The 17765-nt window shown below is 39.1% G+C and overlaps 1 protein-coding gene across 6 annotated transcripts in view; it reads left to right on the forward strand.

The window, feature by feature from the left end:
* MCTP2 (multiple C2 and transmembrane domain containing 2) overlaps positions 1–16648 on the forward strand; it is a 241253-nt gene extending 224605 nt beyond the window's left edge. For all 6 annotated transcript variants that reach the window (XM_055326554.1, XM_055326553.1, XM_055326557.1 and 3 more), the window contains 3 exons: positions 5214–5323; positions 11062–11159; positions 13334–16648. In XM_055326554.1, coding sequence (XP_055182529.1) covers positions 5214–5323; positions 11062–11159; positions 13334–13402 — 277 coding nt within the window. In that variant the 3' untranslated portion in view covers positions 13403–16648. The remainder of the gene's footprint in view (positions 1–5213; positions 5324–11061; positions 11160–13333) is intronic.
* Positions 16649–17765: the final 1117 nt, after the last annotated feature.

The following is a 17765-nucleotide window of genomic DNA, read 5'->3' on the forward strand; positions in this document are numbered from 1 at the left end:
TTCTAGAGTATTAGGGGAATTACAGTGTAATGTCTTTGAACTAAGCCCTCAGTATAAAAAGGAGTATTGAATAAATTAAATGAGCAAAAATGTACCTTTTTACATTTTCTAAAGTGCCTACTATAGAGGTAGTGAGAGTGGGCTCTTGAGCTTTCTGAATTCATGTCCCAATTCTGTCACATACTGAGAGTATTGGTGCCAGTTATTTAACTTTTATGAGTCAGAGTCCTCATTTGTAGAATGGGAGTAATAATTATTCCTACTTCATCATATTTTGGAAAGAATTAGATGAATTAGTGTATATGAAGAGCTCACACTAGTGGATGGCATGTATTACTCAAGAATATTGACTATTATGAATATTATTTTTGGCAAACTGCCTTGACTTTCTGTGTCTTAAATTAAAAAAAAAAAAAGCAATGTCTTCCTTTTTTTTAAAAAAAAAAAAGCTGTTTAAACACTTTCCACTAAAATTGTGGGTTGCTGAGAGGAAAACACAAGAGGTAACTGACTTGGCTGTTGGAGAGCTAAACTGACAGGGTGTTTGTGACAGTATCTATACACATCTTCATTTCTAGCACTCAGCACTAAAACACATGACACATCCCACACTTGTACACACAAACAACTGTTGAGATCTTTATAAAGATTGCATTAATTGGAAAGTAATTGGTATCTTGATAATATTTTAAGTTTACTAATCTAGTCTGTCTATTTAGGTCATTTTGAATTTATTTCAATATTGTATTAGAGTTTTATGTATAAAAGTTTGACACATTTTTGTGAGGTATATTCCTAAATATTTGATTTGTTTCATGATATTTCAAATAGCCTCTTTTTTAAAGATTTAATTTTCTACTTGTTCATTACTAGAGTATAAAAGTGAAATTATTTTTCCTACATTGACTTTGTATCTATAAATTTTGGTAAATTTAGTTATCTTAATTTTTATCTGAAGATTATTCTAGATTTTCTATTGCATAACCATTTTATCTAGGAATAATTTTTTCTTCCTTATTTTCTAATCCTTATACATTTTTCTATGTTTTCTTTTTTATTTATTATACTGGCTAGCAGTTCCATACCATGCGATCAGAATTGGTATTGGTGAACATTTAGATATCAGAGAAAAAAAACTTTTAACTTTTTACTCTAGGAATGATATTTGCAATAGTCATTTGTAAAGACGCTTTGTCAGATTAAAGAAGTTCTCCTTTATTCTTAGTTTACTAAGAATTTTTATCGTGCATGTTAGTTTTGTCAAACGTTTTTCCTGATTTCATTGGGATTTTTTTTCTCCTTTATTTTTGCTAATGTGGTCTATTATTCTTTTTCATTTTTAAATTTTAAGGCAATCTTGTACCTATTGAATAAACCCAACTTTGCCATGCTACACATTCTCTTCACATATTGCTATATTTTATTTACTATTACTTTGCATAGGATTTTTGGAGCTATCATCATCAGTGAGAGTTGAGCTATAATTTTCTGTTCTTAAATTCTTAATGGAAAGAAGATTATTCTGGCCTCATACAACAGATGGGAGTGTTCTCTCTTTATCACTATCTGGAAGAGTTTACATAAGCCTCATGTCATTACTTCCTTTAAGATTGGATAAAATCTTAGTAGTCCATTTAAATTTAGTGTGGTTATTAATATATTTAGATTTAAATTTGTGACTTTTATTGTTTTCTTTGTCCTTGTTTTGTTTTGTTTTCTTGTCTGTATTTTTTATCAGAGTGTAAGCACTCTTTTTTTTTAAGATTTTATTTATTTATTCATGAGAGACACAGAGAATGAGAAGCAGAGACACAGGCAGAGGGAGAAGCAGGCTCCATGCCGGGAGCCAGACGTGGGACTCTATCCCAGGTCTCCAGGATCAGGCCCTGGGCCGAAGGTGGCACTAAACCGCTAAGCCATCCGGGCTGCCCAACTCTTTTGCTATTCTTTTAGTTGTTACCCTAGAGTTTACAGCCTAATATAAAGTGTTAAATTATTTTATCTTCCCAGTCAGGAACCTTCTTAATTTTGGTATCTAGCCATTGATTTGTACCCAGGATCTGCTACTATATCTCTGTTTTCCAAAAACACAAAAACCAAAAAATTAGAGCATAAAAATTGATATTTGGTTTTACTTATTTATTTTAATTTTAATTGGTTGATTTCATGATATCTTAATTTTGTTTTTATTTTTATTGTAAATATGGTACACATCCATGATAAAAGTAACCAAACAGAAAGCTCTCCTTTATTCTCTCTACTTCCTTTTCTTCCCCTTCTGTCCATCCTATTGAATACCATTAACATTTTGGAGTATATCCATCAGAGGTTTTTTTTTTTTTCAGTTTAAAAACCTCTATGTGTGGTTTTTGTACATGTGTAAATTTATTAATAAAGACATATATATGCATATATATGACACATACCAACATTTATTTATGCAATTTATTTTTTCACTGTCTCTCACTTACCTAGCTTTGAGCCTGTGTGTTGAGGGGTAAGGGAGTTTGTGTGGGTACCCTTTTTATTATTTCATTGTTTTTTTAAAGATATATACACTTGCAACTGTATGCTCAGAAAAAGAGAATAAAGGTTACCTAACTCTGTGTATATAGTAGATGCTTAATTAATGCTGAATTGAACAAAACAAAAATCTGCATGATACTACGAAGTAGACATCTATTTAGATTTTTCCCTTTATTTAGATATTGTGCTATTAAGGAAATTGATGCTATTTCCTTTTGCAAGTACTAGCAACCATTACTGTGACATTCATGCATTGCCCCTGCATCCTTGTGCGAAGAGATCTGTAGATTAAACTTCCTGCCATGGCATAATTTGGAGCATTCAGGGAGTCTGAATAACATTTCTACAAACATGAAATTGCCCTCCAAAACATTCAACTAAAAGTTTTACTATAGAAGAAAGTAGTAAGAAATGGACCCACATATATATATGTAAATTTAGAATAGCCTAGAAAAAGACATGAGGAAGGAGTAGGGAGAATATCAATTATTCAGTTTGTTGGTATCAAGTTACTAGACTAGGGAAGTCTTTGGTAAGTGCTACCAAATCTAGAAATCAGCAAGGGAAAACATTGATAAAGTTGGTCATGTAAAATATATAATTTTATATTTAAAAATTTATAAACCAGATTAAAAAAAGACAAAGCAACACATTAGAAAAACACTGTGACAAATATGACAAAGGACTGATTTCTTTGGTATCCAAAGAGGTATTTTAAATCACTGAGGAAAAAGTCGAGCAAAACAGCTTAAGGCACAATAGACAAATCATAACTGCTTTCTGTTTTTTCAGTTTTTATAATGTGCTAAAACCAGAATGTGCTAGCTACCTTAAATGCAAGTTCTTATTTAATTCTGGCAGAACACTATGACAGGGGTATTCTTCTTCTCCACATTTTGCAGAGCAGAAGTTGGTGCAGGTTGATTAAATCGCTTTCTTGTAGCTTATGAGAGATGGAGCTTGAACTCAAACCGATGTCAGTATGCTTAAACATCCGTTTTCTTAAGCACTTTCCCAAATTCTGGCACCTAACGAAGAAATAAGCTGGAAATTGCTTATGAAACAATTAAAATGATGAGCATACATGTTAAAAGGTGTTTAAATTTGCTTATAGTTTTAAAAAGCGAGAAATTCACATGTACCTTTCTATGGGCAAAGATTAAAAATGTTGATAGTCTATAATAAGAGGGTGAGGTGAATGGGTTTTTCTAAGACTCTTTGTGGAATTGTGGTTATTTACAAAACAAAATAAATTTCTCTCAGCCTCAATTTGCTCATGTGTAAAATGAGGATAATCTGTACTCAGGAGAATTGTGGTGACCATCATAACATGAAAAATATTAGCGCAAAGGGACACCTGGGTGGCTCAATGGTTGAGCATCTGCCTTCAACTCAGGGTGTGATCCCGGGATCTGGGATCAAGTCCTGCATCAGGCTCCCTGCGAGGAGCCTGCTTCTCCCTCAGCCGATGTCTCTGCCTTTCTCTCTCTCTGTCTGTCTTTTATGAATAAATAAATAAATTTTAAGAAAAAAGATATTAGCACAATGGCACAATAAAGTGTCCAGCAGCTATTATATGTTAGCCTCCCCACCCCTACCACACATTCACACAAACAACACACAAAAAAACAAAGAGACAAATCTTTTACCCCTTTATATCCTTAGCACAAGGCCCAGGGTCAATAGATAATCATGTAAGTGAAGCTAAAGACCAGGAAGAAGAAGGGCCAGAGTCTCTCATGAGCTCTCCAAAGGACATGGGATTTACAGATCATTTTCTAGGACCATGAAAGTGTTTCCACTGTTTGTTCAAATCTACACCCCATGTTCTAGATCTCCATTTGCACATAAGTCAAGGAGGCAATGCATATACTGAAAGGAGCCGGGGCCTCATGAAAATAACATGTGGTCATATAACCTGCATTATCTATGGGTTGGTGGCATAATGGTTTGTAGTCAAATGTCCTCAGCCCATTTCAGGGTAACCTTCTGGAGTCAGTGAGTCTGAAAGTTCTAAAAATAAGTTATTAGAAAACACAAAAGTTGGGATACCTGGATGGCTTAGTCAGTTAAGTGTCAGATTTTTGATTTCAGGTCAGGTTGTCACACAGCCCTGAGATGGAACCCCGCATGGAGCTCTGCATTGAGCATGGAGCCTACTTGAGATTCTTTTTCTCTCTCCCTCTGCTCCTCTACGCTCCCCCCCTCCGCTAAACTTGCATACTCTCTGTCTCAGAAAGAAAAAAAAAAAAAGCATCAGAGCACCTTAATAATATCCTCCATTTTCTAAATATTTACTGGCAACCATGTCTTCACTGAGAGAATAATGTTGACTTTGAAGTGACCTCACTAACCTTTCATTTTGAAGATCTCCATGCATGGAGCCATCATGACAACACTATGGTCTTTCATTGCTTGTGAGAGCCAGAGTCTTCCCTTAAACACTATCAGTTCCAGGAAGGCAAAGTCACCACGACCTTGACATGTTGGCTGGCAGTTGGTCTTGAGACCTAACCCTCAGGACCTCAGTGAAGGTTTTGCAGTCCCCAGTTTGGCAGATATCTCTCTCCAGGTTTTTAGAGAGACTTTTCCAGTAGACCTTTTTCATTTGTGTAACTAAAAAATAAACACAGCAAGAGAATGTCTAGAGCATCAGAGAAAATGACATTTATGTGCTTTGTCTGCAGCACATTTAACTGGACGGTCCCATTCCTTTCGTTCCTGGCCTGTCTGATCCTGGCAGTGGCCACCATCACTTTGTATTTTATTCCACTCCGGTACATCATTTTAATCTGGGGTAAGTCTGGCATGATCCTTTTGCTGGCAGTCAGTTTCAGGTAAGAACCAATTACTCATTTGTAAAGTGCGACTATAAACTTTAAATGTGCTCTTGTAGGCAATTAAACATGAGATTAAGGGAGGCATTTTGGGAAAAAAAAACTTCCAAGACCTCCCTGAAAAGGCCAGTTGCATGAACGATCAGTGTAGATATTTATAGGCCTCTTGCATAATTGCAATCAAATAAAAATGTGATCGTGCATGAGATTTCCCTTTGGGCTTCCATAGTCATAAATACCCTTGGATAATATATTGCCGTGGCCCGGTAATTTTCAGGAAACACTGTTATTCAAACAGTGAGCCAACACCTGCATCTCACCCTTTATATTATGTAAAAGTAGATCTGGCCACAGCCAGGTTGCTTCTGACACTTCATCTCTCCTGGAGGAAAAATAACCTAACCCAATTCTTAAATCCAGAAGCAGTAGAAAGGAAGGGAGGTGGTTACTCCCTAACAGTGCCTGAAAGAAGAGGAAGCTATAATTTAGCAGGGTAAATGGTGTGCTATATAAAGTTTAGCTGCTTTAAAAAAGTAGAAACAAAAATCTCAAACTTGAAATAAGTGCCATGACTTGATTTACTACTCAAGCTAGCAGTTGGATAGAAGACAAGCAGCTTTGTGAATATTTGTGTCTGTTGCTGGGTGGGCTCTGGGTTGATAGAAGGAGCATACATTGCAGTAAATTAATTGCGGGAGAAACAAACAACCCTTTTCCATAAGAGTCTGCCAGTCACAGTTTTCCATTCCTTGGCTCCTATGACTACTGCTGAGTTCTCAACCATAGCTATTCCTTTCTAGGGATCCTCAGGTGTTGAGGTACTCAGAGAAGTTAACCATACAAGTGACTGCAATAAGGTGCATTTACCTTTAAGCAAAAGCCTGAGAGCTTTATGTCAGATAAAAGCTACAACCTTTCTAAAACCATTAAGTGTAGACCTTTTCAAAGAGAATCCACAGGAGTAGAATCCTGCTGACAAGGAAAGCCAAATGTAGACATTCTGAATTGGGAGAAGTCATCTAAAAAATAGAATAACTCATTAAACTTCAGAAGTGGAGTGATTTTGAGAGAACATAAGCCACTGGTTGTCTGTTTCGTCCAAGAAGTGAAAATCCCATATAAAGAAGTATCTCTCTTTCATAGCAAGCCCAAGAAGAAAAAGGTATTCTGATTTCCCTCTGTAAGGGTCTATTTTAAGCCTCAATGACACTCAGTCTTGGGCAAAGTCTTCTATCCATATTTAACCTTTGTTTGTTTCTCTGTTTTTCAACAATGCTAGCACATTGGTCCATAGACCCTTAGAAAGAGAACATAAAGCTCTTCAGGATCCATTGATCAGGAAGGAACATTTTGTAAAATTATCTCCCTGAATACCTTACATACTAAACATTATCCATATAGACTGAATAACCTCACTCTTTCTTAATGGTCTTTCATTAAGAATTAGTTTCCAAATCCATTTACTGATCATATTTAAAAAACAGATCTTTAAAGCTGTTGTCTGACCCTAATCAGAACATGATTCAAAATTACTGTAATCATTTGGCCAACATTGTGTTCATTTTTAAGCTGGTATAAGTTGAATGCATGGTCAGCTTGTCAAACACTGTTTCTCATGATTTCGTCTTCATTTCTGGTGCATACTTGACTTGCTTTTCTGCATCTTTCCCTCCACAAAGAAGACTGTACTGTTTCCTTCTTTGATCATCAGTGTTGGAATTCCAATTCCTCTTTCTGTTTATCCAAAATTGCTTTGACTTCTGATCTTATCCTCCAAGATCTTGGCAGCTTTCCAACACCAACTTTTTGCATCTAATTAATGAGAGATAGCTCTATTTATTTCAGTTTATGGGTGAAATTATTAAATAGCATGGAGTCTCTTATGTTCTCCTGAGCTGACAGTAATCCTTCAAGCTTTGTTTTCTCTGTCTAGTTCTTTAGTTTTATGTTCTGGACAGGGGCTTATAGATTATTGTTGAGTTCACTATATGTAATGTAGTCAAAATCCTTGACAATCAACACATGATCTATTGCCTCATCGAGTAAAACCTGCCATGCCATCATGGAATATACTCGGCAGTTCTATTAGGACTTCTTTTCTGATACAAATTAGTTATTAGCTAGCATGAACCCAGGAGATTCCTTTGCATATCTCCTATATGATTGTATCCTTGGCAGAGACTTTCTCATGTAAAGTCTTCTGACTTCATATGTCTTCAATTTCTAGTGTTCCTTTCAACTTTATTAAGGATCAGAAGATCATTTCTTATTCTGAGTTACTCATTTTCATTGAGTTAAGATCCTAAGATTTTTTTTTTTGGTCCACTATTTTTAACCCTTTGAAACAAAATTACTTAACTGTATGTTCTATATTTCCATATTCTATATACCCAAATAATATTTTTATAGGAATACTTATTAAGTACCAGAATTATTTACCATAAGCCTCTGAAAAGCAACCTAATTTCAAAATGGCCATAAGGAATATTCCTTAACTCACCGACTTCATTGTAAGCTTTTCAAGGGTGAGACATTTTTCTTTCTTCTTTAATGTATAATTCCTAGAGAAGCTACATATAGGTAGTAGTTCTTTAATAAGTACTTGTCAAATATTTAATGAGTCTGCATGTTTCATACCTGTGGTCTACAGGGATGGCATTTCTTTTGAGCCTACCACCCACCTCTCTTGTGTGGGAGTGTAGATTTTGAAAAAGATGTGAGAAGTAGTTTAAGAGGGATATTTAACATTTTCTGAAGGAAACCATATCTACTGAATTTTGATCACCTATTTGATGTATTTCTAGAAGGCAACATACATTTTAGGATTAAATCCCATGTGGGTTTTCTGCCCCTTTTGAAAGGTTTCCCATATTCCTTTCATTCTGTTCTTCACCATAGATGCGTCTGTTATGATATGAGGTACTTCTGTTGTTCCAAGGTAGATATGAGCTCCCTAAGCTAGATTTTGGGCTACTTGAAAAGAAGACCCATGACTTATTTAACTTTGTATCTCCATTTGATGACACGGTGTCTTTTATGTGGTGAGCTGTAGTGGGCAAGCAAGGACCCTCTGCCCCACCTCACCCATCCCCACCAGTGCACTGAGGTCAGGGCTGCATTCCAGGCACTCATATAAGTATCTGAAAAATACTGTTTTAATTCTGTTTCAAGTATGTATTCACCTGTGACCATACATGCAAAAAAGTCATGCAATTTTTCCAACTTTCTCCAAAAAGATAGATAGATTGATTGATTTTACTAGATTGATCATTCCACTCCACTGATCCATTCAGTCTGGATCTGGGACTATTAAATGGTAGTATCTTTCTCAAATATTATCCTTTGGTATTTGGATCCCATTTCTTTGTGTGTGCTAAAAAATTAAAATTCACAGCAAATAGGCCCTCTGCCTTTCTGTATTTAGGTTAAAAATACCCAAAGGTATATCCATCGTGCTACTAATAAAGTACAACTTCCAGATTTGGGTGTGTGCTCACATGTCTCACAGTATAAGGATTCTTCTCTCGCCACACCCCTTTGTTTTTTGGCTTGTTGACATCTAGAGTAATGATGGTAGCCCTTCATCGTTTTGGAACTTCAGATTACGGAATCCTTGCACTTACATTGTCCAGTGTGATTCTCTCATCAACCTGGGAAACTATATAGGACAGTTCTTTATTATTCAGATTTTGATGTAAGAAATCTGAGGCACAGGAAGGTCAAGTGGTTTGCCTGAAACTACACAGATAATACACGGGTGATGCTGCAGCTGGGGCCCAGCAATTTGTGATCCATAACCCTCGTTCCTTGCCCCATGGCCCCATAGTGATGACCCAGGAGTTCATGAACCTCTGTTGACACTTGGTTTCACACAAAAGATCATAATGCGGAATTACTGACATTTAACAACGTTAAAAAAAAAAGGTGTGCTTTTGAAGCATGCAATCTGAGTGCCTTATAATTTTTATTCTAAGTTTTTCAAACAGACAATCTCAGTGCATTGTGGGCTACTTCTGCCCTTATTCGTGCATTTGAGCTACTGTGCAGGTTTATAATCTTCTCAGTGACTAAGAATGCCGTGTTTTGATCGGCTGTGAGATTATCCCTGCCTTGCTGTTCATTGTAAAGACTCCAGATGCGCACACTATATATAATTAACAATAGAAGATATATCTTTCCTCAATAAGTCTTTGTCTCCCTTCATCATTTTGCCTTGTCTGTTTTCTTTTGCCAAAAAGCCCATGCTACAATTAAGTGTCTTTAGAATAACACAGTGAGAGTATTTTAGTTTAAAGGAACGCCGGGGGAAATTTTAGCTAGAAACATGAAGCTTGCTGTGGGGGGTAGAGGGAAGAAAGGCACAGTGCAGCTTTGACTTGAGAGAAAAAGAATCATTTGGGAGGAGGCTTCCCCAGCCCAAACACCAGGCCACCATTTTACTCATAAACAATGGCCGGCTCCCATTTGCAAAGCTGATGTAAATCTGACCGTCTGCAGAAATGACTAGAGGCTGGCCTTATGTTGGGTATAATGTCACACAGGAACTTCTGTCCTTAGACCAAAGCAAAAGACTAATTAATGAAGAAAAACATCAAAGCTTTTATGGGCTGGGGACTGTCAAACCGTTAACTGTTACCCTGGCTTTGAGGTAAGAGTCAGGGTTCATCTGAGGTGAGGATTCATTCAGCATCATTGGGATGGACCCAGCCTTCAGACATAATCCTCACTAAGCATGCGCTCTGTGGCAAGACTTCAGAAGCCCACCACTTTTAGTGTCTCTGCTTGGAAAACTCAGCAGGAAGAAGAGTTGACCCTTGGGGAAAGACAACAGCTCACGAGCTCTTGCCAGCAGCTCTGAGGAACAGAGGAGGAGGCAAGAGTGGCTGAGAGGTACATCCCTCTGGAGAGAAAACCACAGGCAGAGCTCGCCCAGGGCATGCCTGCACCCCCAAGGTGCAGCCGTCACAGATGCTCTAAACACTGAACCCCCTCTAATTGCCACTGTCCCTGGCCTAAATTAGCAGGGACTCCATTGATGACGAGACAAACCCACGCACCAGCGTCACAGTCCATAAATTAAGTTAGCAGCCATAGTAAGATAATTTCCAATAATAACTTTTCACAGTTTCCTGCAGCATCAAAGTACAATCAACATGTCAAGTACTGTTCTGCAGCGAGAGAAGAGAAACCTGTGAAAATAAGCTGGAGTCAGGCAGAGAGATTTCTGCAGTTTCTTTTTAACAGCAAAAAAGCAACTCCCGCCCTCCACCTCCCACGGCTACATTTGGTCCAAGGCCCCCAAGCAGAGACTTGCTGGGACTAATGAAGGCCTTTTCCCATCTGGGACGTTTGTTTTCCTAGCAGAGGAGGCTGTTAATCAGTGTAGTCCAGAGAAGCCAGTGCGCACCACAGTTTTAGTGTGTGTTTCTGCTGCCCTGCTGCTGGGATTGTAATGGGATTTTCACAGTTGAAGAAGGCAGAGCTCCTGTCCGACAGAACCACCCCCCCCCCCTTTCCTTCCAGAAAAGGCATTTGTGAAGGGTTCCGCATGACAGCAACATGTGTGTGACTTGAGGTCTAGTAATTGTTTTACGCTAATTTTTACTTCTGAACCTCCCCCATTCCCCAGTCAGGAGAGTTTTTAAAGATACAGACAGACAGACAGACAAAGAGATTTCTCAGTGCTTCTATTTTTCAGGCATAAATAAATTTACGAAGAAACTTCGAAATCCCTATGCCATCGACAATAATGAGCTGCTAGACTTCCTCTCCAGGGTACCATCTGATGTTCAAAAGGTACGTAATGAATGGTCACCACCAGCGGGGACCCCGGCACTGAAGTTTGGCCAGCCCCAGAGCCAGAGGAGCACAGGGCAGTGTGTGGGTAATTGAGATAACGAATCAGAAAATCTTTAAAGCGGCCTGGCTTGCAGGGAGGTGACAGGAAAACCTTTGTCCAGAGCATGAGATGATTATGGAAAATTACCCCAAGAAAGGGCTATTTAAGAATGATCTGGAACCCATACTGTGTGGGTATAGTACAATGGCGTTTGTCTGTTTTCTGATCACTTGCCTCCCCGAAGAGGATAAGATGGACCCAGTGAGTGGGAGAGTGGGAGAGCCCAAGCTAGGGGAGGGTTGCTTCTTTTCCTCCTCTTCCGGCTGGCAGGCATTTTAGGGGAAGTAGGGGACAAGAGGATTATTCTTTTTATTCTTGCTTGCCCCAATTATGTCGCAGGCTTCCCTTCTGTCCTTTCTCTCTGATGATTTAGGGATGCTGGGGGCAAGGCTCCTACCTACTCTCATACACATAGAGGCAGAGATGGCAGGAAATAAATGGAGATCGATCAGAAGTATTATCACAGGTAATGGTCATTCGGTCCAGCGGCATCTGGTTTCTGAGGATGCATAGAGATTAAACCAGGCAACAATACCAGAAAGTCCTGTAGAGTAGCCTGAGCCAGGCCCCTGCAGATCAGGCTGCTATAAATCCAAAGGAAGGAGGGCAGGCAATGATTTCTCAAAAGGAGAATAGAGATCATAGAAAAGGGATATGGGGAGACCGTGGTGTGAGATATCAACATGATGATCAAAGGCACAGCCCTTTATTATCTGAGAGAATCCAAATCAAGTATCGATTTTCATCTTTGGGCCACTGACACAGAAGTGGTTCCCCAGTGGCTCTGTGCAGATTGCAGTGACTCGGGCCTGAAAAGACCTAGGGTTTTTTTCCCCTTCACTCTGAGTTCTAGAGATTAAGATAGAGTCCATGATGTTGTTTTTCTTTAACCTCCATTTTATGATATAATTAGCTATGAAATGCATTCTGTGCATTAGAAGTTACTCGTTAACATTTGCATTCCATGATTATAAAATAGTAACCTGGCCCCTGTTTGTTTTGCATTGAAGATTGACAGGTATGTCATCCCCTGCTCCCCTAGGGGACCTTTACCAAACACTCTAAGGAAAGGGTGCCTTTTGCATGTATCTGCTTTTGACAAAGTATAGCTCAACATATGTGATGGGGCATAGTGTCCTTGGGGAGTTTGGCACAAATGCTAAAAGACAGTGAGCATGTGGTCTGTAATACAATACTTTAAATGAAGCCATTCCACGGTCAGCCAATGAAAACCCACACACCAGAGCAATGAGCGTGCAATGTACCATCATTCGAGTTGCAATCTGAGTTCGTTCCTGCGTCCTCAAAGAAAGGAAATCACCACCGAGCACACCCCACCGCAAGGATTGTCTCTACAGAGTCCAGGCACCAGCCCTCAGAGCGGCCAGTTGACATGAATAGAGAGGGATGCGACCAAAGAGCATTCAAGGAAGATACACAGTATGCCAGCAAAATTCTCGGTGTACCAGCAAGAGCACTTCCGAATAACACAATAGACAGTTTGCCACTGGGGCTTCCCGAGTGTTCATATTTATCACAGATGTTTTAGCCATTACATTGTAAATGAAATTCATTTTTAAGCGAAATCTATTTAACTCTGTGGCCAGTATCAGTTTCAACATTTTTTTTTCTCTCCCTGGCAAAATAAATGTATATGATTTGCAGGGATTTTTTTCCCCAAAATTTTAGAGACTTTTAAATGAATATTTCTTAGTGAGTTGCTGTATCATATACTAAGATAAACATTCCCAAGAGGCCGCTATTAAGCATACTTGTGGTGGGAAATGGGCACGTACACAACTAAAATTATCTGGCAGTGCTGAGAACAGGTACAAAATCCATGCATCTCATTAGAAAAATCTGCTTTTAATATTTTGGTTTCAAGAAATGATGCATGACTTCTCAAATCCTTCCTGCAATTAATCCCTCCATGTTCCTGTGTTTAGAAAATGATTCATTACCTTTGAACCTTCCTTCCTTTGCCTCCGTCTGTCCTTGGGGAGCCATTAACACACACGATGGTGAGCTAGGGTTACCTCACCGCCAGCGGCCCCTCTGTTTGTTTTCACAGGTGCAGTACGCAGAATTGAAACTGTGCAGCAGCCAGAGCCCCCTTCGGAAGAAGCGCAGCGCTCTCTAGGACATGCACCAACCGTGGACACCAGCACCCGATTCCCTATTTGGTTGATAAGACCAACACTATCTCTGTTCAAGTGGTGGTACCCGTGGTGTCATTCTGAAATGGGTGCTGTACGGAGCCCTCCCTGTACCCTCCCCGCTTCTCCACATGCGCCGATGCACACACGCATGTGTGCACATCCACACGCATGGGTGTGCTAGTTGCTTAGCTAGCGGGCCGGCCAGTCAAAAGGAAACAATCTAGTGACTGCGGAAGACTGAGGTCCCTTCTCAAATAGGAGGTAAAGCCAGGCTGCTGGGGTTCTGAACGGCCTCCTGGAGAGTGGCCAGGAGACCACCTGGATTCAAGAGTGACTTTGAACTTGTCTTCATACCTCCAACAGATTCTCCTTAAGATGCAGTTATTTCCATTACTGTTTGCACACTCCTTTCAGATTATTGTTCATGTGAGTCAGTTCGTTTCTCTGAGTTAATGAGTCTCTGGTAGCCATCACCTCCCCAACTAGTGTCTTTTATAAATAGATTTTTAAAAATATTTACCAGGATTAGCCCAGGTCTTTGGGAGCCCTTCCGCCATGATTATTGAAAATGTGTATGGACAATTGCAGTCAGCTCCCCCGGTGCTGGATACCAGCCCATATCGTGGTCTATTGCTGGCAGTGGAAGCCCCAGGAAGGTCCTGAAGGGACCACTCATCCAAAAAGTGAAGGTTTCATGAGAATATTTGGTTGCCTTAAAAATGCCATTTCTTCTGACTTGACTTTGCTTATTTCCAAAATAAAATGTCAATATTACAGTTTCAGAAAGAGGGGGATAAATGAGTGAATTCTGAGAGTACTTAGATAAATGAAGGGGCACCTTGGTGGCTCAGTGGTTGAGTGTCTGCCTTTGGCTCAGGGCGTGATCCTGGGATGGAGTCCTGCTTTGGGCTCCCCACAGGGAGCCTGCTTTTCCCTCTGCCTATGTCTCTGCCTTTCTCTCGGTGTCTTTCATGAATAAATAAAATCTTGAAAAAAAAAAAAGACAAATGAAGGCTGAGGAGCAAGGGACTAACTAATGAATATGGCTACTTTACCTGATTGTCATAATCACTCTATTCGCCTGCATTTTTGAGCAGAAAGTAAAAATAACTCAGCAGTCCAAATTAATCTTTTGTTCCTGAGCAAGATAAGCTACACAGAATGCATATATATCTCAGAACCCCATTCCTAGAAAAGCACCACCCCAAGTCATCTTGAAGAATATCTGATTCCTGCCAACCTCACCATTTCATAGTACCCCCCCCCAAGTAAAAACCTGGTTTTATGCATATATAAAATGCATGCAAATATCTTTCTGTTCGGATGATATTTAAGTTGTAAAGACTGTATTTTATTGACACATACTTTGTGCAGTTTTATATATTTAATATATATGTATATGTAATGTAAAGAAAAGTTGAGGTAAAGACCTGATTTAATAGCAAGTTTTACTATTTTTTTCTCTCCGAGTTGTAATTTAATAATCTTCAAACAAAATGTTTATGAAAAATGCCAAAGATTCTAAACCTTATCATCCCGTGTCTGTTTTTCTTCATATTATATCTTCCTGGGTTTCTTTCTGGCTGAGCCAGATTTCTGCATGATTTGATTTGCTTCAAGTTAATGAAGCTGGCTGGAAAAGAGCCTTGCAGAAATTATAAAAGCTCCAGTAAATCTCTTAGTTGTACATACAATAGATATCCAAGAATCTCTTTTGTTAAACCAGTTACTCAATCTTCTGTGTAAACAATGCCTCATTGTCTCACTCCCAACTATCATGTAGTTTATCACAGTCTGTCATTTTGTAACGACCTAAGTCAGACATTTTTAAACAGACATGTGAGATCTGATCAGTCATTTGAATGAAAACTTTCAGCAGCAAAATAACCCCTTGTTTATTTAAGAGTGGAACCGATACGCTATTGTTGTTCTTTTGCTATACAATTTCAAAATGAAATAATTTGTCCAACAAGAAGGCATCAGTAGTTAGACTTATTCCCTCTGTAGCCCAATGAGAATTCTCAGCATTAAGTTTTGGACAGCAGCCGGGCTGCAAGGGCAAGACTGAATAAACCTTTAAGAAACTGTTAATGGAAAACAATTGTTAATTGATTCAGTAGACTTTGAATGTTAGAAATGTTAGTTGTAAGGGAAATGTGAAGATTTATACGAGTAATCCAACTTATACCAAAGATCCCAGAATGCTCTTTAGATAAAATTTATGGATGGTGAACTCAAAGTTTGATAACTCAAGATAATTTAGTAGGAATGTTGAAGTTTAGCCAAGTTCTCCTGATTGTCTTCTCAAACCTCACCCTCCCGTTTCCAGCTCTGCCTGGATGTCTTATAGACACCTGTACTTCAGTGGGTTAGAAACTCTGCTCTCTCTTCCTCCTTGTGTTCAGGACCCCTAAACCTAGTAGTCTCCTGCTTGCTTCCTTGTTTCCCTTACTAGTGCTGGCATCTTCTGGGCTGGGAGACACTGAGCATCCCGTTTTTTGTTCCTCGTGGTTTTTCCCCACCTCCCAGCCCATAAACTTGTAGCTCCAGTGTTTCCATGTATCTTGGCCATTTCTATCTTGGCCATTTCTGATCACCATCCCCTAAACCAAGGCTTCCGACACCTCTAAGGAGTCATGGCAACAGTGCCGATTACATTATGCCAGATAAATCCTTATTCCGACTATTCTTTTCACTAGAAATACTTTCTCACAAGTTTCTGTCCAAATAAATTCTGCCCTCCTTTAAAATTTTCAGAAGCTTCCCACCCCAAGTAGGATTTCTTTCTTTTCCTTGGCTGAATTAGACTCTACTCTTCTCTCTTACACCCCTGCCCCCTATGTCTTACATACCTTTCTGCATTTGCCATATTCTGCTATAGATCATAGTTACCAGAGGCTTTGACTTTCATTGTCCTCCACTGGATAGACCATCCTGTCTGGCACCTAGTAGACACTCAGGAAATACATGATTAATGGACTGGGTCATAGTCAACTTTTCTTCTCTGCCCTTTTATGTATACAGAGAGTTAAGCCAGGTAGATTAGTATGGTCTATCAGAGGAAATAATTTCTTGTATTTAGCACACAACTTATACTGTGTGATATTATTTATAAGCTCTGGCCATGTCAACTATAAACTTCTCAATGATGTCTTATATTGGTGAAGTCATTACCTACATGTCACAGGAAAATAAATTTGTGCACGGTAAAAAATAATCAACTTTGATTTTTCTTCTTGTCATTTATCATTTAATGAACACATACAGAACACTGATGATATGCCTGAACAAAACAGACTACATTCCATTGGTAGAGCAAGACATGAAACAGATACTTTCAAAAAGTGGCATGACATTTTCAGATTCAAGTTTTAAAAACAGTATTCTGGCTGCAGTGGTGGACCAGCACTTATGAGTGTTCAAAGGAGAGCTAATTTGAAGAAACTTTATAAATTGATGGTAGCCTGGACCTTCCAATAGCGTCCATGGAAAAAATACAGGTGAAATCGTTAGATGGGGAGGAGGAAAAATGAGTGGGACTTCTCAGTTGCTTGACTATGGGGTGAGGGAGAGAATAGAGATGCCACTCAGTGTTCTCATCTTTGGGTCCAGGAGGATGGTATGGTTTTCCTAAGACAGAATTATAGGAGCAGCCATGAGAGGAACAGCATGAGCCCAGTTTTAGATGATGTTGAATTTGAGTTACCTGACAAGCCTCTAAATGGGGCTCTTAGAGGTAACAGTATATGGATATGGAGCTGAGAAAAGAAATGCACTATACTTGAGAGAGATATACTAAGGGCCAACAGTCATAGAAATGATTGAAGCCACATACATCAAGAAATTGACTCCATACTCAAGAAATTGACTGTTAAGTCTTATCAATTTATAAGGCTTATCAATTTATAAGACTATAAGACTTAGTCAACTAAGGCTAAATAGAAATATTAAACAAGAGAAAAGTAAGCATGCACTGTCATAGAATTCAGTTGGTAGAGTTTAAGAGGGCAGGTGTGGTCTATAGTGCTAAATACCACTAAGATCACACCAGTTGAGGACAGAATAATGACCTTTATTTAATGACATGGCAACTCATGGAGAACTTGGCGATAAGTCATTTCCATGGAGTGGTAGGAAAGGAAACCAGATTTTGGTTGAAAAATGAGTGGACCTAAGAAAATGGAGACCACGTGGAGGTACCTCTTGAAAACTGCCACTAGAAGGAGAGGAGAGGGAGCACAGGAACTCAGAAAGGAAGAAAGTGCATGAGATTATTGAGGAAAAAGAACAGGGACGCCTGGGTGACTCAGCGGTTAAAGCATCTACCTTCAGCTCAGGGCATGA

Source organism: Nyctereutes procyonoides, unplaced genomic scaffold, assembly GCF_905146905.1.
Source record: "Nyctereutes procyonoides isolate TBG_1078 unplaced genomic scaffold, NYPRO_anot_genome, whole genome shotgun sequence".
In the NCBI taxonomy this organism is placed as follows: domain Eukaryota; kingdom Metazoa; phylum Chordata; class Mammalia; order Carnivora; family Canidae; genus Nyctereutes; species Nyctereutes procyonoides.